The 25,525-nt window shown below is 43.8% G+C and overlaps 1 protein-coding gene across 2 annotated transcripts in view; it reads right to left on the bottom strand.

The window, feature by feature from the left end:
- Nucleotides 1-25,525, bottom strand: part of immp2l (inner mitochondrial membrane peptidase subunit 2) — a 203,690-nt gene that overhangs the window by 6,320 nt on the left and 171,845 nt on the right. For both annotated transcript variants that reach the window (XM_079500603.1, XM_079500604.1), the window contains 2 exons: nucleotides 21,366-21,431; nucleotides 8,442-8,544 (listed from right to left, as the gene is read on the bottom strand). In XM_079500603.1, the coding sequence (XP_079356729.1) occupies nucleotides 8,442-8,544; nucleotides 21,366-21,431 (169 nt within the window). The remainder of the gene's footprint in view (nucleotides 1-8,441; nucleotides 8,545-21,365; nucleotides 21,432-25,525) is intronic.

The raw sequence follows: 25,525 nt of genomic DNA on the forward strand, positions 1-25,525 counted from the left end.
ACGGTTATATTATTACGCTTGTTTTGTGCGTAACCTTTTCGGGGGTACTTTGTGTTTGTCTCTTGGCAGTGGTTCTCATAGTGAGGTCCGCGGTTCCAGGGGGTCCCCAGCAAAATGTGTTAACTTATTCAGGACGGGAACCTTTTTTGGTATTTTAAGCATTAGCATAAGCATTAGCAATATATATATATATATATATATATATACTGTATATATAATGATCTGCGCCACATTTTCACGATTTTTCAAAAATAGCAGATCTACAAGCTCACAGTGCTTGTATGCTTGTAGATCTTGTAGATCTGCTATTTATTAAACATATTGCTTAAAATACCAAAAAAGGTTCCCGTCCTGAATAAGTTAACACATTTGGCTGGGGACCCCCTGGAACCGCGGACCTCACTATGAGAACCACTGCCAAGAGACAAACACAAAGTACCCCCGAAAAGGTTACGCACAAAACAAGCGCAATAATATAACCGTGTGGCTCCTTTTGTAAATACCAGTACAGGCTCTAAGACGACAGCCTGCACCATGAATAACATTTCAGCGTGTTATGTGTTTGACCCCAATGGAAATGCTCTTGGCGTAGAAAGAACTTTGTAGGAAAACAATTAGCAAGCAGAATGTTTAGCAGTTAATTTGCTGTTTTTAATTAAGCTCAGAGGGTATGTACTGTATCACAGTCTTTGGACCTGAGCACAACAAAAACAAGAATGACTCTAAGACAAGTCATAAGTGCCAGGTGCAACAAGCTCTTGTAGCGCCCGTTTTCACTCACTGTGTTGTTATGGTTGTCCTATAGCTCCAGTTAGCTCATAACATTAGCTTCTGTTAGCTTCACTCCACTCGCTCCACGTTGTGCCGAGTATGGTTTTTTTATGCCAATCATGACTAGGTCGTTATAAGGTTGCTAAGAGGCAGCCAATCATGACTAGGTCTTCACTAAAGTCACCACTGAAGTTACGGTCATCAGTAGTGGTGGGTGCAAATGTGGTCCAGGCGCTTTTCAAGCACCTGGCAACTAGGTGGAGAATACTAGACCTATAGCTATACGGCGCCTTTTGTAAATGCATGCCCGGCCCGTTAATGCGGTAACCGTCAAAACTCAAATGTATCAATGGTGGAAAAATTACTAATTATTTTCTTAAGTAAAAGTATCAATACTATAGGACCTGCCTAAGATATGTATGCCCTTCATTTAGGAGAGAATATCTCAACTGTTCTTGGCTAATATGACCAACCCTGGGCAAAGCCAGGAGGGGAAAGAAGCGTACCACCTACTGTATGTAGACGTGCTGTGGCGCGACAGCTTGGCTAACAACACTGCAGAGCTCAAGAAACTGATGTTGGATAGGAAATTGTGGAGGGCAGCGATCCAGGAATCCTGAGTTGGTGTTGGCTAGACCTCACTCTCGCAGCAACTAACTAATATGACCCCCGCGAACAACTTAGTAACTGTGAGAAATTCTCTATCCGGGACGAAATTCCAGGAAATGACCACATCCTTTAAAAGAACCACTACTTAAAACATAGCTCTATCTTCTAAACCGTTGAAGCTACAGATGTTCTGAGATGGTCAAAATGTTCAGAATACTAATTTTTGAATACTCAATAGACCATATGCACATGGCAGTCATCTTGCCATAAGTTAATGGCAGGGTGGAAACTAGCCACAATTTTCCATTGACAGCCCATACATCCAAACAGACAAAGTCTTATCAAATTGTAGTTAATGACGTCAAACTCACCAACATTGCAGCTGTACGAAAAGCTTGAATTATTCTCTTTCTATCTGCACAGTGTTTGCTTCATAAATATCCATATGTTATGACTATACTTTATGTCAAGAAGTGTTAGAGTTTGGAAGCAGCTAACAGCAACCTCGTGCATTATATGTGCAAATTCAAAACGGGTGGTATGCAGGGCCGTTGAGTGACTTAGAAAATAATCACCTGCAAGGAATTTCTTGACAGGAAGTAGCTCATAAAATGTCTACGTTGGACTTTTATGAAACAAACACTTTGCAGATAATAGATAAGTTGTTTGCGGAGGTCATATTAACCAAGAACAGTTGAGAAATTCTCTCCTAAATGAAGTGCATACAAAACATAGCCAGGTCCTCTACTATCTGTTACAAGTAAATAAAGTCCGGAATTCAAAATGTATTTGAGTAAAAGTACATCAGTATTGATATCAAAATGTAGTACCAAAAGTAAAAGCTCTAATTATGCAGAATGTAAGTTTCAAATGTATACAAATCTTTTGAAAGTAGCAGGTCTACAAGATCACAATGTGACGCATTGTGAGCTTGTACTGTAGATCTGCTATTTTCAAATGGCTGAAATGTACATTGAGCTGAGGTGGGTAATGTGTGTTGTAAATGTACATTGAGCTGAGGTGGGTAATGTGTGTAATAAATGTACATTGAGCTGAGGTGGGTAATGTGTGTTGTAAATGTACATTGAGCTGAGGTGGGTAATGTGTGTTTTAAATGTACATTGAGCTGAGGTGGGTAATGTGTGTAATAAATGTATATTGAGCTGAGGTGGGTAATGTGTGTAATAAATGTATATTGAGCTGAGGTGGGTAATGTGTGTAATAAATGTACATTGAGCTGAGGTGGGTAATGTGTGTAATAAATGTACATTGAGCTGAGGTGGGTAATGTGTGTTGTAAATGTACATTGAGCTGAGGTGGGTAATGTATTAATACTGTACATTGAGCTGAGGTGGGTAATGTGTTAATACTGTACATTGAGCTGAGGTGGGTAATGTGTGTAATAAATGTATATTGAGCTGAGGTGGGTAATGTGTGTAATAAATGTACATTGAGCTGAGGTGGGTAATGTGTGTAATAAATGTACATTGAGCTGAGGTGGGTAATGTGTGTAATAAATGTACATTGAGCTGAGGTGGGTAATGTGTGTAATAAATGTACATTCAGCTGAGGTGGGTAATGTATTAATACTGTACATTGAGCTGAGGTGGGTAATGTATGTTTTGTAATAATCAAAATCGACTAGTAGCCTAAGTTTTCAAATCATTGTAGTGGACTAACAGTACAATGATTGGATCCGAGATGTATAGTGGAGTTGACGTAGAAGTAAAAGTATTGAAAATTGTAAATACTCAATACCACAAAATTGGACGAGTAAATGTACTTAGTTACTTTACACCACTGAAGAGTATTCTTTATATTGCCGTATTATCTTACACCACTGTAAGACACACACACACACATCACGCAATCCCCACTAGCCCTAACCCTAACCCTGACACTGCAGTATATCTATCGACATCTCAATGTGGACGGAGAACTCTAGTCCGTTTAGACCTGAGACCAGATTCTACAAAATGTCTTCTAAATCAGGACAGTTCTCTGAAACACCCGCGTGTGACATCATCGTCATCATACCCGGAAGTTATGCGGGAACGCCTACTGAGTGGCAAACAACTACTTTCTGGCCTTGACAGCCCATGCATCCAAACAGGAAAGTTATATCCATTAAACAACATTAAATGGACATTAAACGCACTTTGCCACTCACTTTATGCATGCGCATACCCTCTATATTAGTGGTTCTCAAACAATTTCATGTAAGGAGCCCCAGAATTATATATAATTGGCCGCCGACCCCCATCTGAAAATATGTTGTTCCAGGGACCCCCCAGAAGCAAAGATTTGAGTTAAAAAAAGAATATATATTCAAAGATTTGCGTTTCACAATTTTTCAAAAATAGCAGATCTACAAGCTCGAAGATCAGCTATTCTTCAACAGCTAAACTATAACATAAGGCTTAAAACACCAAAAGGGGTTCCCGTCCTGAATGGGCTAACCCCGTCATTTGGGTCCACACACACCAACGCACCGCAGGCCTTCATGTTTGCTCTCGCTGGCGTTTCTCAAAGCCGGCAGCTTTTCTCCAAAGGCGAGCGTATATATATAGGGCCCCCGAGAGTGAGCTCTCCGCTTAGTTTGAGACACTCAGCGTATACTTCGAGCAACAATAAACGCGTAATGTGATTTAGCCGCGTGGCATGATTGTGATATCTGTTAGGAGCTATGTGAGCTGACAGGGCAGCCGCTCGCCTTCCACACCTCCACGGTCCACCCTGAGCTTTAATACTCCACTCCACCTGCTCTCCTCTGGGAGGCACGCACGCACGCACGCACGCACGCACGCACGCACGCACGCACGCACGCACAGAAGCACGCACGGACGCACAGCTCTGTATTATAGACTAAGAGAGAGAGAGGTGAAAGCAGGGAGGGAGAGAGAGGGGAGGCAGAGGGAGAGAGAGATAAGTAGAGCCAGAGAGCAAAAATAATTGAATGAAAAGAGGGACAATGACAGAATGATAGAGAAAGGATGAACAATAGGCAGAGTAACAAGAGAGAGAGAGAGAGAGAGAGAGAGAGAAAGAGAGAGAGAGAGAGAGAGGGGGGGGGGGATGGAAGCACAGGGAGAGGAATGATATGCGCACACATTCACCTGTTGGTGAAGAGAGGGACAATAACACACAGAGAGAGAGAGAGAGAGAGAGAGAGAGAGAGAGAGAGAGAGAGAGAGATAGAGAGAGAGAGAGAGAGAGAGAGAGGCGGGCGGGCGGGCGGGCGGGCGGACGGACGGACGGACGGACGGACGGACGGACGGACGGACGGACGGACGGACGGACGGACGGACGGACGGACGGACGGACGGACGGACGGACGGACGGACGGACGGACGGACAGACAGACAGACAGACAGACAGACAGACAGACAGACAGACAGACAGACAGACAGACAGACAGACAGACAGACAGACAGACAGACAGACAGACAGACACCTCTATTAAAATACAAAATGTTGCATTACAGTTGCAAATGACTTATGCACTACTCATTATGTAAAGGCTATCAAGAGAAAAGGAATTCACTTATGTTCTTACGTATACGTTCGTACCTAAAGCCATACACCTTACACCATATATGAAGCGGTTTAGCCGAAAATCTGCTTTTAACATTGGCCCGGTTGCTAGGCTATGCCTCCGTCACACCCAGCACCAGGATCTTTGCACACAGCCCCCATTTACCTCCAGTCAAAATAGGATTGTCAAAGCTCCATAACTCTGAATCTAAGTTAGCTGTCCATGGTATTCCTGAATCCTGATGCATCCAAGGTTCGGATGTCATTCGTGATTTTCTACCGCATCGCGCCCGACATGTTAGCGTTTCTGGCGAAAGATAAACAGCTAGTTCTAAAAATAGCCAATCGTTACAATGAAGGTCTCCATGCTGGTACTGGGGAAATTAATCTGCCCCAAACCCAAATCTGCGAGTTCCGAAAGGCAGCGCCAGAAGTGCATTAATGACGTTAAAGCACCCCCCTGAGTGTTATATTGCAATTATACAACAGTTACCCTTTAGTTTAAACCAAGATAATTGCACGATTTTGTAACCAAGTTTCACCCCTGTGTCAATTATCTAATGTGATCCTGGGCTCTACACACCCTCCGCCAACCTCCCCATATATGGGGGACATGGGCAGAGCAACAGACTTGAACTCATGCCTGAGTGTCCAAGTTGCTCCTTTAAACCTGACAGGGGGGAGTTTCCCTGGTTGGACGAAGCGTGTGGAAGGAACACGTTATTCCAACCAGTTCCTTTCCCCTTCATCAGGCGCCCCGGCTGGCCAGGGGGAGGCAGTTTAGAGACCAGGATTGCATGTTTTTTGTGAGGGTACCTACCCTAGGGGACACGGAGAGAACATGCAAACTCCACACAGAAAGGCCCTTTCGCCAACCCTGCCTCGGGTATGGGCACTGATGACGCACGCGGAGGAGGAAACACTGCCAGAAATAAAATTCATCACTATGACAGAGAGAGAGAGAGAGAGAGAGAGAGAGAGAGAGAGAGAGAGAGAGAGAGAGAGAGAGAGAGAGAGAGAGAGAGAGAGAAAGAACAAAAAAGAGGACAGGGAGAGATGAAGAGCTACATAGAAGTCATGACGAGTAGGGGTCTTTGATTGGTTCAGCTGCTGGTGAAGGGAGGGAGCATCATTCATACATCTGGACGTACTAAAGGAACATGATTTGTTTGGCGAAGTACTGGAGTAGGTTCAGAAGCCCTGGCACTTTAAAGGGATATTTCACTTAAAAGGTGTGTGTTTGTGTGTATAAGCACATAATGTGTGATTTTGATCGTCTACTCAGGCATTTTGAACACCCCAGACAGTTTATAAGTTGCTCAATTCAGTATTTAGATATTTGATATTGATATTTGATATAGCAACATAGGTTTATCAGAAAACTCTTAGGATTTAGAACAGATAAGCTGATATTGCTTGTACATGTACTTTTGAACATTTTTGAAAACATTGTTAGTGTTTGAAAATGTTTAATAATTTTGAATGTTTTAACACAAACCTTCTCTTCTGGGGTCCCTGGTCAAATATATATCAATGTGGGGGTTCTTGACATGAAAAGGGCATTTTGTTGAATCAGCCTCAAATAAATAGGGCCCTCTGTCTCTTGCTAGGTCTTTGGTGATTCCCAGACTTCCTGTGTTTTCAACAAAAAGTCACTTTACACGAATAAATGAAGATCCTGATGTGCACTGATGAAAATGTGTTCTCATTTTGTTTCTGTACTATGTGAGTCAGTATGACTGATTGTTCCCTCTGGTCTTTAGGGCTTAAAGCCAATATTTTAAATGCATATTCTTGGTGGAGAAAGAAAGTGCTGCAGTCCATGATGAATATACATCTGCCTCTGGTGACTTTTCTTTTTACTTCTGCCAAAATGATAACAGGAAAGACCCAGTGTCAAGAGAATTGTCATGGGTAAAATATTGATGTTAACGAGGCGTCCACTCTGAAAAGACACACAAAGGAACCACATTAAACAATAGCTACAGAAACTGGAGATAGGGAACTCATACGTACGCTCCTAACATTTAAAGACCTAACCATTCCAAGAAAGAAACCAAGCATTCCAAGAAAGAAACCAAGCAAGCAAGCAAGAAAGAAAGAAAGAAAGAAAGAAAGAAAGACGCAAACTCACACTCGACCATCTGGAACTTCAATCACAGAATACAGACTTGCACTGAGGATGGTTTTGATAACGCCAGTGAAATGGTATGTGTGTGTGTGTGTGTGTGTGTGTGTGTGTGTGTGTGTGTGTGTGTGTGTGTGTGTGTGTGTGTGTGTGTGTGTGTGTGTGTGTGTGTGTGTGTGTGTGTAAAGCCAGTTAAAGGCCAGCATGGGCCTGTGCTCCGCTCTGAGACGATTGGACACAGATAATTATCTGGCCTCGGCTGCCATCACCCATGACAGCAACCGTGAAGCAAGCACGCGTGCACGCACACACGCGCGCGCACACACACGCAGAATGCAGCAATGCTAATCGCTGTACCAGCAAATTTCAAACACCCGTGGCCCACGTGGTGAGTACTTTATATTTGAAATCTGAATGTTTATGTACACGTTGTTTGCTCTGTAAATGTAGCGATCGCATAAAACTGGCTTCAGTTGCGTCATGACTGTCATGATAATCATGACAGTCATGTTTCAGGGCTACAGCTGACGGCTCCCGTGTCGTTTCGACTCAGTACAGACATGCAAAGGTATCGCATTTGGGTTTAATACAATGCATTATGGACAGATGTCTATGCATTGTCGAAATTCTCCCTTTCGTGCATGCAACAACTATGGTAGGCTACATTATTGCATTTAGCTCTCCTTTTTTTTTAATGTTACCAAACCTTTTCACCCGTTCCACCATACTTCCATGGCAAACGATGACGAACCACGCAACCACCCATCTATGATATAGCGAGCGGCCCATGACGTCAGCCGCTGTGTCTATACCCGATAACAGGCTCGACAAGCCAACCGCTTATTGATACTCGGGTCTCGATAAATGCCGAACCGGGTTTGTAATGGATTTTCGGGCTCCACCCCTAGTTGCAACTGTATTAATTGATTGCCCGAGTCCTGTGGTGGGAGTTCTGCTCTGTTTTTGGTCAAATATTAGTGCAACTTTCGTTACATTTTGACCCCTCTATCACACGGAACTATGTTTTTTGTGTCCATATCACCCAAAAAAATTGTTCCATGTGATAGAAGGGTCAAACTCAAAGTTGAACGAAAGTTGCGCTAATATTTTAGAAATAGGTCAACAATAAAAATGACGTTAGTTTTGTGAATTAATTTACTTTTACTGCGTGGGCCCCTGTGCCCCCCACAAAATGACCAGAACTACTTAATATTGACCAAAACCAGAGCAGAACTCCCACCGCGGAACTCGGGCAATCAATTAATACAGTTGCAAACACTATATTAATGGCATGTATTTTATACAGCTTAAGTTAAACAAATCTGAACTATCCCTTTAAGCCCTATATATTCTGAGTGAAACAGACCAGAATTTCTGTTTGTGTGTGTGCGTGCGGTACCGGTCCAAAGCTGTTGCTGTCCAGGCTGTGTCCATGGTGGTCCCCCTCAATCCAGAAGTGACCGTCAGGCACTCTCACATATCGGTTCTTATAGCTGAGAGTCCTGGTGAGAGAAGACGGAGAAAAGCCAAACTTCACTTTTCAGAACTCCATGAAGGACTCTTAGGACTGTGTCATTGGCAATTATCAGTACTCAAAACATGAAAGAGAGAGACTTTTATTTACACAGGGTAGGTCTGATTCACTTCACACTCACACTCACACAGACACACCCATAATTCATTCATTCATTAAAGTTTTATTTATTCTCGAAATTACAGTAAGTAAACTCATTTAGAAAATAGAGGAATGGAAGCGCTGCAGGGATCTGTTAGTGGCTCTTAGATGGGTGCTCTTTGGTGATACAGGTAAGACACAAGGTATCCTTCCTCCAAGTACAGTTGGGTGCCACCGATATTGTCCCTTATCATTTGACCCATTTAGGCCTGACCTCAACATTTAAAAAAATCCTTCTAAATCCTCCAGTTTTCTGAAATAAATATTTTCACGATTTTTCAAAAATAGCAGACCTACAAGCTCGTAGCGCGCCACTCGGTGGCGCGCTATGAGCTTGTAGATCTGCTATTTTTCAATAGCTAAATTATAACAATGTTTAAAACACCAAAAGGGGTTCCCGCCCAAAATGGGTTAACTGTCCTTTTGCGCAGATCACGCAAACCTCAGCAAAAAGAAAAGGACAATATCGATGGCCTCCAACTGTAGTACTGCTTGTCAGGGTGTAAATTGCAGACTTGAAAAGAAAATAAACTAATTTTCAGAGTAATACAATATCATATAAAAAACGTCACAATATATCAGAAGATCAGGAAAAGGAAAACAAAAGGTATACATAGGTTACAAATAAAAGAAGACAAATTTCAAAACAATCTAAAAACAGTTACATATTTGGGGGATCTGTATGCTCACCAAGGTTTTAAAACGACTCAGGGGTACCAATGTGGTCAATTTTAATGTAGTTTCCAGGTCATTCCATGTATTAGGGCCACAGAAGCTAAAAGCAGATCCCAAGTTCAGAGTTAACTTTTGGTACCTTGAATTTCCAACATACGTACATGGGTGAGGGTGTATTATTGCACCGTGCAGTGTGAGGGTGTATTATTGCACCGTGTAGGTTGGCAGTGTGCGGACGTATAATTTGTTATTCTTGATGTGCACTAGTTATCACACGCACCTGCTTTTAAGTTGTTTGACTCTGGGTGTGAGAAACATAAAAAAAACAAAAAAAAACAAGTGAACTGGCTTGTTGAAATGGGGCTAAACTGTACATTATATCCTATATTAAAATTGCCTAGAGGGGAAAATATAGGACTAGATTTTGAGGCCTGAAACTCTACTACTTGCCTTTGCCTTAAACAGTGCATGACCGTCCTAGACCTTGCCTGGACCCAGGCAGAGAGAGAAGTTTAGAGTCATATTGCATTCTACAGCTTCTCATCCACTGTGTGGCCTTTAATTGCTTCCTACATAATTTATGTACACGCAGCCGTGTATTGTGTGTGTGTGTGTGTGTGTGTGTGTGTGTGTGTGTGTGTGTGTCTGTGTAGCACCACCATGCAGTGTTAGTGTTGTGAGTGACCTAGATAGTTAGGAGACAGTGTGGCATTTAGACAGCGTTGATCCAGCCATTTGTACAAAGTGTCACCTCTGGTGAACCTGTCTGACACCATCCCCTGTGTGTTAATGTGCACTTATTGGAGCTGCCTGGGATGTACTGTATATGCACGTGCACAGAGAGATAGACTGAAGAGAGAGGGAGAGGGGCGTGTGTGCGCGTGTGTGCACGTGTGTGCGCGTGCGCGCGCGCGCGTGCGCGCGTAGTGTAGTGTATTGTATTGCTTTACTTTTGAAGACGCCACAAGTAAAGTAGTAATAGTACAATTTGAGAAATACCTTGTGAGGACCAGTTTCCAAGCTCACACTAGGCACGTTTACATGTCACGTTCTAATCGGGTTAAAACAAGGTTTTAAATACACCCGATTTAAAATATCCATGTATACACCTAAATAAACCCGATCAAGTCCGACCCGATTTAAATTCTAATCGGGTGCTGAGGGGTGGTCTAGACCTTTTTTAGACCCGATCAAGGGGACATTTCTTCCATGTATACACGTACACCTTAACCCGATTAGAATCTGATATGTTCTTTCTGCACATCAAATCGTCGGCAATTTCTGTTGCTTAACCTCCTTGTTTTTGGCAGTGCGATGAGGCGGTATTCCTCTCTCGTTCCCTCTCCCCCTCTCTCTCTGCAAGCGCACGTGCGCGCACACACACGGAACTATTGCCGAAAATCTCCCATGCAAATAAAAAGTATAAATAAATAAAAGTGTTGCAGCCACTGAGATAATGGATGATGAGAATCACTCGTAGGCTACCTGAAGTTGCATGCGCTGCCCCCCCCACCCCTGCCTCTGTGATCGCAGATCTGTTTCTGTTTGGCTGAAGAAAGTTGATATCCAATACTATGCCTACATGCCATTATGGTTTAAACTTGAAGCTGGTCAGTTTAGTGTGCTTCAAGTGAGTCAGAGTCGGACCAGCTCCGCTGCTTCAAGTCAGAGTTGGAACAGCTCCGCTGCAGCTACAGTAATTGATTTGACCTAGTTTCACGTCTTTTGCTAGTGATGTAATCAATTCATCATTTGGAACCACCTGCGTAAAATTCCACATTAGCCTATTTTACATTTTAAATGGCTTGCATGCCATGTAGCCTACTCTTAATATTTTTCATTGTATATAGATATTTAATATAATATTCTTTCCATTGCAACTATAGGGTAGGGTAAAATGTGAAAGCTGAATTAATAATAAATAGTATAAAGACGAGACGACTCAGACCATAAGGGTTATTAATTACTAGCCACAAAATAAACTGGAAATCAATCAACTCCGACGTCTGAAGGCTCTACCATTCAGTAGCCTACCATTGCTAAACAGACACAGTCCAAGTAGGCTAGTTGCATTCTCGACAGAGATGAGAGAGGAGAGATGGAACCCAGCCAGCACGCCCACTTGGGTCCCATGTGGTTTCAATGCGGGATACATGGGTACAAGTGGGAATGGGCTTGAACTGGGAACATGTAGTTCCAACATGGTCTACATGTGGGCTAACTTGCATGGGTTGGAAGTGGGCAAGCCTATATAGGTCCCACGTGGTCTACACAAGGGCTAACTGGCATGGGTTGGAAGTAGGCAAGCCCATATTGGTCCAACATGGTCTACATGTGGGCTAACTTGCATGGGTTGGAAGTGGGCAAGCCCATGTAGTTCCAACATGGTCTACATGTGGGCTAACTGGCATGGGTTGGAAGTGGGCAAGCCCATCTACAAGTAGGGCTGTAGCCTGTAGGCCTACACAAACAGCAGCGTTGTAACAGTAGGCCTATAGAGCGTCGCAGTCCCGCCCCCTACATGGCCCAGGAAATGATTCTCCGTTCATTTTCCTCATAGACATTTCAGAAAGTATTTATTTTATTTATTTACTTTTTGAAATGTCTATGGGAAAAATGCATTGGGATTCATTTCCTGGGCCATGGTAGGGGGCGGGACTGCGGCGCTCTATAGCCTATAGGTATTAGGTAGGCCTACCATTACAATCCCTTTGTTCTTCTGCTCATCTTCTCCACTCATTTCCCCCATCAGAAAAGTTGAAGTTGAACTGTTCTGCTGCTTCATTAACGAAACAAATCCAAATACATCCAGTGGCGGCCTTATATATGTTTCAATCGTTTCAATTGAAACGGGCCTCGAGCATTGGGGGCCTCCCGATTAAAAAAACCCAAACAAAAAACAGTTCAGTGTGTGTAAAGGCGGGAGGGAAGAATGGGTAAAAGTGGGAAAACACATGTGGTGACCCATTTTATAGTAATAATAGGCCTATTAAGAATAATATGGTTAGCTGTGTGTATAATAATAATAATGTATTATTGAGTGGTGCAGCCACTTAAGGAACGGCAATGTGTGTCCCTATGTCTGTCTGTCCGTTTAGGGTACCAACAGGTGACAAAGTGGCGCTGTCGAGCTTCACACCGTGCACAGGTGCATGATGGGAAGTTGAGATTTTTTTAGTGGAGTGTACTCTCAGCCTACTGTACTGTACTGTACTATACTTTTACATAATAGGTAGTTAAAACACCTTAGAAGCCCGGAACTATTTAATCCATTTCATCCAGGGTGCCCATCATTTGTAGCGCACGGACCACTTTTACCGGCGCACTGGAAGTTGGTGTGCATGTCTGTGTAGCAGCTAACAATAGCCACACCACTCTAGAGTCGTTCGACAACAACGGGAGGTCATAATAAATCTATCGCGACTAGCGACTGGACCGCGGAAGGCCGTCAAACACAGGATCTTTTTTCAGAATTAGACGGGATGATTTAGATCGGGAGTTATGATCGTTTTAAGATTTTCGTTTTCGTCAGCTAAACAGGCAGGGGAGATTTTCGATGACGTGTCACTTTTTGACACGTCATCGGATCGGGCAACAAGCGCTCCAAGGCTCTAGAGCGATGCGAACGGTTTTGTTTTCATTAATCTCCGTCCTGTTTATCAATCTCCGTGTTGGGCACTTGACCATGACCTTGAACTTGGACGGAGAACTCTGACTTGGACATCCAAGGTGTTAATCAACTAGTCGACTAGTAAACTAGGCAACTAGTCAACTAGTAAAACTGACTAGAAGTGAATGCCCTACAGTACAATGTAGTACAGTATGAGTACAGTATAGTACAAGTAAGTACAGTACGACTACAGTACAAGTGCATTACAGTACAGTACAATGTAGTAGACTACAGTACAAGTACGGTATCAGTACAGTACAGTACAACGTAGTAGGCTACAGTACAAGTACGGTATCAGTACAGTACAATGTAGTAGGCTACAGTACAAGTACAGTATTAGTACAGTACGAGTACAGAACGAGTACAGTACATCCAGTGGCGGCCTTATATATGTCTCAATCATTTCAATTGAATTAAAAAATTATGTAATTATTATTATTATTATTATTATTTGTAGTAGTAGTAGTATTGCATTGCATCACATCCTTCCAATCAGCCTAGTCAATTATTCATCCTCCTCCTGTACGTCCACTTACCACTAGTTGGCATCAGCTAATAATTGCTGCAGGTTTTTTTGATAATAATTATTCATTATTAAAATTATGACGTCATGAACGGGGCCTCCCGCGTGCACTCACTGCACTAGCAGCGCTGAGACACTGACAAAAAAAGAGGAAAAAAAAACATTTTTTTTTTGGATAATAATTATTAATTATTAAAATTATGACGTCATGAACGGGGCCTCCCGCGTGCACTCACTGCACTAGCAGCGCTGAGACACTGACAAAAAAAGAGGAAAAAAAAACATTTTTTTTTATTTTTTATAATAATTATTAATTATTAAAATTATGACGTCATGAACGGGGCCTCCCGATCTCTAAGGCCGCCCCTGAGTACATCACCACTCTGTTCAGATGGGTCTGATTTCATTATACAAACAGCAGCTAATCTGATTAAAAGTGGGCACATGTAAACACCTGATCGGATTGAACTTGCCCCATGTAAACACTTGATCCAAAACCTTCAATCGGGTTTATTTTAATCAGATTGGAAGAAAGGTGTCCATGTAAACGCACCTAATGCGTTACCATGTGAAGCACCATCCAATAAATCTGCTAGTTCTGGCACACGACATCTTTGCACGATAAACCCAAAGAATGTCTTAAATCCTGACAGTTTTCTGAGTCACCTATGTTTCTGTCAGTGGTAATCAACCTTTTTCATGCGGACGGCAAAATTATACGTAATTGGCCGCCGACCTACATCTGAAAGTATGTTGTTCCAGGGACCCCCCAGAAGCAAAGATTCGAGTTAAAAACTTTCGCTCTGAAAGAATACATATTCAAAGATTTTCACGATTTCTCAAAAATAACAGATTGACAAGCTCACTATGAGCTTGTAGTTCTGCTATTTTTCAATAGCTAAAGTATGTAATAATGCTTAAAACACCAAAAGTGGTTCCCGTCCTGAATGGGTTTAATTATATTGTAAATTGCCAACGGTTCGTTGTTTTTTTTGGCCTGTTGCTCTCTCTGTAGTCTGTCTGCCTTTATTTATTTATGACTATTTATGATATTTTCTGTTATTTCACAGGTCTGTTTTTGAGCTGGTTGTTTATTTATGTGTGTATCTTTGTATAGAACTTTCACCCTCCTGAAAATGAAGTAAAATCAATATGCCCTTTATCTCTTAAACCCTGCACAGTATTTACTCCCTCTAATGAAGCAATTCATCGCTGTCGTCGGGCAGACATGTGTATCTCCACCAACTTTTTACGATATGATATAAATGAATGCCCTATTGCATCGTACAAAGGGTGTCAAACTAAAGTAGTATTTTTGCTATTTTTGAATTCCTTTGTGAAGTTATACTGACAGTGGTTAATGTGTCTGTGAGTCTTATTCATATTTCACCAATATTTAACCAATAGGCCTATTTAACCAATTTAACCAACCAATTCAACCTCCAAAATTCTCACATGCCCCCTCCATTGGCTCCTGGTTTCTGCCCGCACAAAAGTGCACAACTCTGATGCTGGCCTGCCTCCTACAAAGCAACCAAAAGTATGGCACCCCCATATCTTCAAATTCTGATCCAACCCTACAATCCCCCCCGTTGCTCACATCAGCCAACACAGGAAAGCTGGCCGAACATTAACTAAAACAGCTGGGACAACACTCCACACGTCCCAGACTCTTCTCCCTTCTGGCTCCAAAACTATGGAATGAACTTCCGGTTGCAATCACAACTGCAGACTCACTTCCAATCCTCCGCCGTAGTCTGAAAACTCATCTCTTCAGACTCCATCGACTTCATCTTACTCCATCGACGACCTTGCAGGCAGGCGTATGCAAAGGCTAAACTTATGTAACACTGTAATACTGTAGCATTTTATGTAGACATAGCACTATATAGTGTGTACAGATAGCTTCACTGTAGGCTACAGATATTCTACTGATGCTAGGTTCTTAGCTTGCTTATGATTCTTGATGATGTATTTGTTCTGTATTTGATGTATTACCATATGTTGTTCACTGTAAATCGCTCTTGATTAAGAGCGTCTGCTAAATGCCTAAATTGTTAACAAGAGTTTGTGACTAAGTAAAAGCTGCATTAGATCCATTGGAACACAGGTCCTTTTCCCCAGCATTTCCTGTAAAAGTCACGGTTTTGGACATGCAACCGCTTTCCGCCCAACAGCGGCGAGACGATTGCTTTTCATGTATTCTGTAAAGCTTCCTTCGGCTGGTGAAAGTTGCACAGGGCTTCACCTTGTGGGCTGCTGTTGTTGTTGTTGTTCTCTCTCTCTCTTTTTTCAAGTCAATAAATTCATCTCTTGCGGCCCGAATCAATATTTATGCATTCAAGGTCTCACAGCCAGCCTCTACCAGCTCTCTGGTGACCATGCAGGGCTGCTGGAAGGATCACACTGCACAAAAATTCTCATTTTAAAAGTCACTGTGGCCATACGTCATGACGTTCGGCGGATGAATCATTAATCTGGGGTTCAAACGGCCCCTCCCTGGCCCTCTATAGTCCAGATAAATGATGTATACACGCCTCCCGTCTTCCTGGGAGAAGACGGAGAGTTGTCTGAAGCTGAAATGTTGGCTGGAGCAGTGTTGATTTTGTCGACTAAGGGCAGATTCACACTGAGTCCGATTGATTCAAACTGTTCCCGGATACGGTTCCCTGGTCCTCGCTGGCAATGATTCACATTGGCCTTGATTCTTCCACACCCGAGTACACTTCATTCAACTGTATTGAAATGCTTTCACATTGAATCGATCCATATCCGAGTACACTTCAATCGGTCCCGAGACTACCTATACTATGCGGTCCCGGGTATGGTTGGGTGATCTGCTCCCGGGAACGGTACGCAGCATTCACACTACCACACCATCTGCCAAGTGGTCCCGAATGCGCACCCGGGACCATAGTGTGAATCCCCCCTAAAACTATGACGGAAAATGTTTGTTGACTACCTTGTTTGTTTACTCAGCGATGATGACTAAAACTAAGCCTAAAATATGTAGACATTTTCGTCTACAAATACAAACTAGACTAAAATGTTAGGGAGTTATAATAATAAAAAAAAGAAAACAAATAAATGTAGGTATTTAGGTAGTACCTGTCCTTACCCGTTCTGAATATATGAACAGCAAATGATGTTCAGTGTGGTGTCGAAACAGCACGTGTGTTCACATGCCCCGTCCGAGTTTGGGTCTGTTACGCGGAATTTCCCCGTGTGGGTCTGTTACGCGGAAAAGTGTGTCCCGGTATTAATCCCAACATGCATTTCACTGGTGACCCGGAATAGAACAGACACACACACAGCGATCGGTGAATTTAGTAATGATAACTACCTAAATAAAAATGTACTTAGTTACTTTCCACCACTGTACTGCACATACCCACAGCAATCACCTGCCAGTACATCTGGCACACCTCCCAGTTGAATAACACCGTGGAAACTAGTTTAACTCATTCCCCTGAGCACCATTTCAGCACTGATCCAATCCCCTAGACACACACACACACACACACACACACACACACACACACACACACACACACACACACACACACACACACACACACACACACACACACACACACACACACACACACACACACACACACACACACACACACACACACACACACACACACACACACAGTTCAAGCAGTACAGTACAGTTAACACTTCCACTCGGTCGTCCTGTGGTCAGGAGGGTTAGATTGCGGCGGTGGGAGAGATTAATGTCCCACAGAGTATCTCTGTTTGGAGATGAATCTCCCAAATGGCCTCTATTTTCTGCTGCATGCTGCAGGAGTGGGGGGCGGGGGGGGGTGGGGGTGGGTGGGGTTAATTGGCTCTTTCCTGGGCACACAGGGCACACTGTCCTACAGTCCGGTGCTTCTCAACGTGGGGTCCGTGGACCCCACGTTTTTTGGTATAAAAAAAAAAGAACAGAAAAAAGAACAGCAGTAACAGCAGCAGTGTGCTCTCTAAGGGCTCAGCGTGGCAGAGCAGCTGTTTAAATCCATCTGTCCTTCAGTCAAGAGCAGAGGAGAATATAGGCTACGTTGCCTGTTCTCTTCTCCATACGCAGTGCCCTGCCATTACCATTGTCATGCATATATTGACGCTGTCGGGCTTAAAGCTTTTGTTTCCATAATTTATCTTGTTACGTTTATTTTTTGGTACATTCATGCTCCTGCTTCGTCGTACGTACAACAGTAGTGAAAATAAATACTAAACTTTGTATATCAGTATGTATATTTGGATATCCGATTTCTATTCTATTTCCAATAGAATATAAAGGGCGTGCGAGCTGCTCAGTGGGCGAGCTAGGCGGGTGATCAGTGAGCAGTGCACTCATTGACGTTGTGGAAAGGTCAGGCACACCACACGACCTCTGTCACACGTCTCTCTCAATCTTTATCACCTCACCTTTTCATGCTCACGCTCTCTCTCTCTCTCTCTCTCGCCCCATATCTCTGGTTCTTTTCCCTCTCCATCACTCACCAGTCTGTTGTCCAATAAACCACAAAACGCCTTTTCACTCAAAAGTCCAATTATGTCACATGCCATCATTCATACCGTGGGGCCTCTGCCTGAGATGCAGTATCGATGTCTTTGATGATAAACGATGTCGTATTTCTTTTTTTGGTCATCGTTATTTGTGTTTTGGTTTGGTTGTTTTTGAAGCATAGAGGGAGCCTTCACAAAACACGCAAGCAGTCGACAATCAGTCCAAGACTCTCCTAGTAGGAGTAATGAGTTGTATGAAATACAGATGTGTCGGCCGATATTTGCCTCGTTCACTGCAAATTGGCTGACATTCTCGGATGGCAGTATAGCCAATGTTTATCTGTTGCCGTGATGCATCAAATTTGCGCTGGCTATGTTGGTTATATCTGCCTCCTACTGTACCAAGCTGCAGCTTCTGAACAAGACAAACAAGAAGAAAAAGGGGAATTATTATTATTATTCTTTTTAATAACTTTTTATCCCACGATTTCCCTCTACTAACCTGGGGAGAGCCCCGAACTCAGCTCATGCTTCCTTCAATGCATGAGGAGTGAGCAGGCCGCTTCTTATCACTTGACAGGGGGAAGTTTTCCCGGTAGGACGTAGTAGTTATTCCAACTACTTCCTTTCGCCTCCATCAGGCGTCCCAGCTGACCAGGGGGAGTCAGTATAGAGACCAGGAGGGGGGGCACCGCGGGGCGTTTCCAGCAAGCAGATTTTGGATCAAAGTGAAGGATAGCATGAGAGGGGTGTTCAGGGGGGAGTCTTTTGGCATGGCCGTACCAGCACATCCGTCGCTGTGCTGCCAGTTGGGACACGGTGGGCTGTTGGGTACGTTCCCGCAGCGTGATGTTGGAGACCCTATCTTGCCATTTTATCCCCTCTATTGTGCACATCGATTCTGGCAGCTGCAGGGTCTTGTTGAGAGGCCAGGTTTCTGCTCCGTAGAGAAGGATGGAGAGGACTGAGGTGTTGTACTGTGTTGACCCCCCATGATAATCCTAATTGAACTGGGGACCCCCCCAAGATAATCCTAATTGAACTGGGGACCCCCCAAGATAATCCTAATTGAACTGGGGACCCCCCAAGATAATCCTAATTGAACTGGGGACCCCCCAAGATAATCCTAATTGAACTGGGGACGCCCCAAGATAATCCTAATTGAACTGGGGACGCCCCAAGATAATCCTAATTGAACTGGGGACGTCCCACCCAGATAAACACTTGGAATTGTAGGATTTAGTTTGCCTCCGTTCCACAGATAAATATTGTGAAAAGTTCACAGCTTGCAGATCATCTGTTATCTGACAATTTGGTCAATGTTTGTATAGTAGAGTTTGTTGATTACTTTGATGCAGTAATGTTTTTTTGTTTGTTTTTGTTTTACTCTTTTTAGGTATTGGCTAATAAAAATCCTTAAATTGTCACCTTACTGTCATCTGGGGAGCCCCCAAAAATCATGTGGGGTACCCACCCCACAGGTTGAGAAGCACTGATTGCGACCATAGGTCGCAAATTACTGTGAAAACCTGCAAAACCTCCATATATGGCCATCAGTCTGTCACGCCTCGTGACACGCTCCACATATGGCCGTCTCCATATAAAATGGTAAATGGTGCATTTAAATAACGCCTTTATCCAAGGCACTTTACATAGATTGTGCATTACATTCACCCATTCACACACACATTCATACACAGATGGCGGCGGAAACCATGCAAGGCACCAACCTGCTCATCGGGAGCAATTAGGGGTTCAGTGTCTTTCTCAAGGACACTTCGACGCTGACTCTGGGGGAGCCCGGGTTCGAACTAGCAACCTTGCAGTTACCATCCAGCCACTCTACCCCTGAGCCACCGCCGCATGAAGATGAAGATCACGATGAAGATCACGACACTGACCTCATAAAACCCTGGATAGTCATACATGGAGAAGACTGGATCATCACCTATAGACCTGCATATATGGAGCCGGCCAGCAACTCTACATTTGACCTAGAACGTCAAACCCTTAGATCTCCATATATGGAGCTGACCTGTTCCCACATTCCATATGTTGATCCTTCCCCCACCCGTCCTTCCTCTTCGATGTCTCCCTTTTGACTGATACCTGTCCATTTAAACTCTAGACGGGCCTTCCCCAAAGTCATTAGCACAGCTGCGACCGGCAGACGGCGAAAACTAGAATTAAGGCCCGGCCCTACCTGGTCCCTAACTAGGCTGGCCCGAGGCCCCGCCTGGCCTTACTAATTAGCACATATTATTTTACGTCCTACCTGGCCCAAAAAACGTTAAAAAAAAGTGTGAAGTGAGGGGCGCTTTACCAACCCTTATCATCTTACATCATCGCGATATCATAACATAACATCATATGCCGATTTGCTCAGTGACAGACAAAATAAACATTAAACTCTGTTCATTGTCAATGGCTTTTTTAATGTTTGTCTAGACAAGACAAGCTAGAGCCCCTCAAAAAAGTCCAAAGTCCATGTATGGGCATTCCCAGACCTGTTGTTTCAGCACGACCTCGCAAGGTCACTTCTCTCCCTCGGCGTCTTACTGGTATCATATAACTGACAGTGTAAGCATTAATTCAAATTGACAGTGAAACGTTCTAATCGTATAACACCATTCCACCCGGCCCTGTTTTGGGATCTTCTGGGAAATTCACGCTCTAAACAAAGTCCTTTGTTAAACCAAGAATGAATGACCATCTGCTGTTTCTGTGCAGGTTAGATTGAATATGCTGCTTTTGTTTCGAGCTGCTGCCCACAAAACTTTCCCTATCGTTCCTATTCTGTCCTCCTGGCCAAAACCAGGGCCATTGTGTTCAGTGATTGGATCGCTCACGCCTGTCATACCAGGCTGGCCATGGCCATCAGGCCACATTTATACCCTGCGGACCCACCACGGTGCCATGCACCTATACAGAGAATACTGTTCTGCACCAGTGGTTCTCAAACACCACCAGTGGTCCTTGAGGGCGTTCCAGGTGGTCCCCAGCTAAATCATGGAGAGTTGGTAACCAAATGGACCCTTAGAGAGGACCCTTAGAGATGTTTACATAATTGTTAAACATCTGCATTACTTCATTTACATACCAGTAAGAAGTCTACACAATTAGAGAATGTAGTAAAATTGTTATTTTGATAAACGTTCTGCCAAAAGCATGGAATTATTGACAAAATCGTATCCAACGACAACAAAATAATATATAATGACAGACAGACAGACAGACAGACAGACAGAGTAGCCTACATACGTACTTGATAAAGTCTCCCTCCAGAGCGATGACTCTCTTGATGATCTTCTGCTGAGGGTTCTTGGGGGACCTGAGGGAGACACCAGAAAGACACACTGAGGGTTATTGGGGGACCTGAGGGAGACACCAGAAAGAAACACCATATCGTCTCTGTCGGGTGGAAATAACCTCATTATGTCCAAAACGGTTTTCAAACAACTGGATTCAAATTCAAAAGTAGCAGCAGATGCTTGTGTGTGACCGCTGGAGTGTGATCAATTAACACTTTGCGATCCATGTATCAATACGTCTTTAATTAGCCATGCGTCCGGTGCGAACCACGTAGAGCTTTACGCGTAGAAGCCAGGGTATCTAAAATCGCCCATGATCTAGTCAGTGTGTCAATAGAAGAATCGTATTTCACCCAACACCACATAACACTCGATTCCCCCATCCCCTCCTGTTTCTCCCGACGAGGAAGACCTTGCGAGATGGGGGGGTCTGTCTCTCGGAAAAAACAGGATGAACGATGCCTAAACACCAATCTGCACCGTATGGATGCAAACCGCCATAAAACCCCACGAAGAATAAGAAGAATCTGCACCGTATCGGCATTGCATAACGTCTGCAACACACATGGACAGAATTGGACGGCCAGCTGCATGTTTCCTTCTTCATACTACGAACTAACAAACGAATCACAGTATCGAGGGACGAGGGACCGCCATGACAACAGTGGCCGGGTTACAGGTCTTCCGTTGGGGGATCACGGATCACCAGAGCCGCCATCATCGGCGATCACTCGGACGTGTGATTGTAACACTTTTTTATTCATTATAATTGCAGTGATAAGACCGCAATGAACGCGTCGGGGACGTCATCGACCCGGTTGTAATTTATAACGAACTAAACTTTTCCGCATCCTAAACCGTGGTGTTGTGTTCTGTGGAAGCCCTTTTTTTCCTTCCTTGTCGAGTTGTCATCTTGTCGACATCACACCCGTGTGAACTGAGTGGTGCAAGGTCTTATATAGCCTGATCAGCTGTGGTCTGACGTAATGTCAGCTCACCTGTGCACGGACACGTAGGTGTACAGGTACACAAACATACAGACAAAGCTGGTTGTTGGAGTGGTTTGCACCACTCAAAAACTTCTACTGTAATAATAATAAAAATCACACCCCTGTGAAGTGAGTGGTGCAACTCTGTCCCATATTCTGTTCTCTACTTATTCAATACAGCTCGCTATATACGGACTGAGGCAGAAAGTCATGTAAACCTATTATTTACAGTTTGGTCTGTAAACTTCTACTGTAATAATAAAAATCACACCCCTGTGAAGTGAGTGGCGCAACTCTGTCCCATATTCTGTTCTCTACTTATTCAATACAGCTCGCTATATACGGACTGAGGCAGAAAGTCATGTAAACCTTTTATTTACAGTTTATTTATTTTACAGTTTATTTATGTGGTGCCCACATTATCAGTGGCTTTTACTGCAGTAAAACCGTCGACTCGATACCGGGCACTGCACTCCCTGCGGGAGGGGAACGCGTGTGTCGAATTTGAAGTCGGTGGGGCAAACGGTTCTCGAGTTACGTGCATTACAACCGTACACACACACACACACACACACACACACGCACGCACGCACGCACGCAGACAGAGACGTGGTGCATTTATAGTTGGATAATCAAAATCTACAAAGTAACTGCAGTTTTCAAATACTTCCAGTGGAGTAAAAGTACAATATTTGCCCCTGAGATGTAGTGGAGTAGAAGTAAAAGTGTTGGAAATATGGAAATCGGAAATACTACAAAACTTGGAAGTAATTGTACTTTCCACCACTGCCACTATACTGCAGAATAAAAAGCACTGGGGAATAAAACCAGAGACGCCAACGGCCGCTTATAAGAACACTCACACATCCATTATATCGGTCTTTACCTACAGCGCACACACACACACACAGAGACACACACACACACAGAGACACACACACACACACACACACACACACACACACACACACACACACACACACACACACACACACACACACACACACACACACACACACACACACACACACACACACACACACACACACACACACACACACACACACACACCATGCATATTATGTACATAATGTGCTTTCTCTTTCTCCTGTCCCTCCTCCTCTTCCGTCTACCTATATGGAACACAGGGGGATTGTGGCTGATTGACAGCCCGCTCAGCCAATCAGAACCGCCGGCAGGCTCCGAGAAACCGAGCCCTCGAGCTGAACAGTGATTGGGCTGTCTCTGGGGAGGCTTGCGCTCGTGTGTGCGTGTTTTGTGTGTTTTGTGTGTGTGTGTGTGTGTGTGTGTGTGTGTGTGTGTGTGTGTGTGTCTACTGTATACTTGTCAGAGCTAAAATGTAGTAGAATTTGAGAAATAGACTGTGAGGAAAATGTTCCCGCTCCTCCCAACAGACATGGTTGTTTTATGGTTCAAAATGCATTTAGAACAGGCTTGAATTTAGGAAAAGATTCAGGTTGTGTTTAGGATTAGACATTCAGAGGTCAGGTTTAGGATTAGACATTCAGAGGTCAGGTTTAAGGTTTAGGATTAGACATTCAGAGGTCAGGTTTAGGATTAGACATTCAGAGGTCAGGTTTAGGATTAGACATTCAGAGGTCAGGTTTAGGATTAGACATTCAGAGGTCAGGTTTAGGATTAGACATTCAGGTCAGGTTTAGGATTAGACATTCAGAGGTCAGGTTTAGGATTAGACATTCAGAGGTCAGGTTTAAGGGTAGGATTAGACATCTAGAGGTCAGGTTTAGGATTAGACATTCAGAGGTCAGGTTTAAGGGTAGGATTAGACATCTAGAGGTCAGGTTTAGGATTAGACATTCAGAGGTCAGGTTTAGGATTAGACATTCAGAGGTCAGGGTTAGGATTAGACATTCAGAGGTCAGGTTTAAGGGTACGATTAGACATCTAGAGGTCAGGTTTAGGATTAGACATTCAGAGGTCAGGTTTAGGATTAGACATCTAGAGGTCAGGTTTAGGATTAGACATTCAGAGGTCAGGTTTAGGATTAGACATCTAGAGGTCAGGTTTAGGATTATACATTCAGAGGTCAGGTTTAAGGGTTAGGATTAGACATTCAGAGGTCAGGTTTAAGGGTAGGATTAGACATTCAGAGGTCAGGTTTAGGATTATACATTCAGAGGTCAGGTTTAAGGGTTAGGATTAGACATTCAGGTCAGGTTTAGGATTAGACATTCAGAGGTCAGGTTTAAGGGTTAGGATTAGACATTCAGAGGTCAGGGTTAGGATTAGACATTCAGAGGTCAGGTTTAAGGGTTAGGATTAGACATTCAGAGGTCAGGGTTAGGATTAGACATTCAGAGGTCAGGTTTAAATCGTTATTCATAGTCTGGATTTTCGGTGGTGAGGTGACCACCGAACTACAACATGACGTCACGAGCCGCGGTGAAGAGCAAACCACCGCCACCGCTCCAGCCCTTCTCTCTGTTTTTACTCACCACCGCTCAACGTTATTTCAGCACCGGTGGTCACCTCACCACCGAAAATCCAGACTATGAATGAGCCTTATGGGTTAGACATTCAGAGGAAGGAATTATGTGTTTTTAACATTCGTTGAACCCTACAGCCGACCGCGTACACCTTGTGAGCTTATAGATCTATTTTCGCACCACACACACCATGTAAATAAAAGATAAATCAGGCATTTCTCCAATTCCAATATACAATTCCAATATATATAGTGGCAGAGACATTTGTCTAGTATAGGAATACAAGCACGCACGCACGCACGCACGCACGCACGCACGCACGCACGCACGCACGCACGCACGCACGCACGCACGCACGCACGCACACACACACACACACACACACACACACACACACACACACACACACACACACACACACACACACACACACCACACACACACACACACACACACACACACACACACACACACACACACCACACACACACACACACACACACACACACACACACCAATCTCCCTCTGTCTTCAGTCTATCTCGCTGTCACACACATCGAAGGAGGATTAATAATCAGAGAGCTACTCATTTCTCTCTCTCTCTCCCGCCCCCCTCTCTCTCCCTCTCTCTCTCTCTCTCTCTCTCTCTCTCTCTCT

Source organism: Electrona antarctica (assembly GCF_951216825.1).
Source record: "Electrona antarctica genome assembly, chromosome: 5".
Taxonomy (NCBI): Eukaryota; Metazoa; Chordata; class Actinopteri; order Myctophiformes; family Myctophidae; genus Electrona; species Electrona antarctica.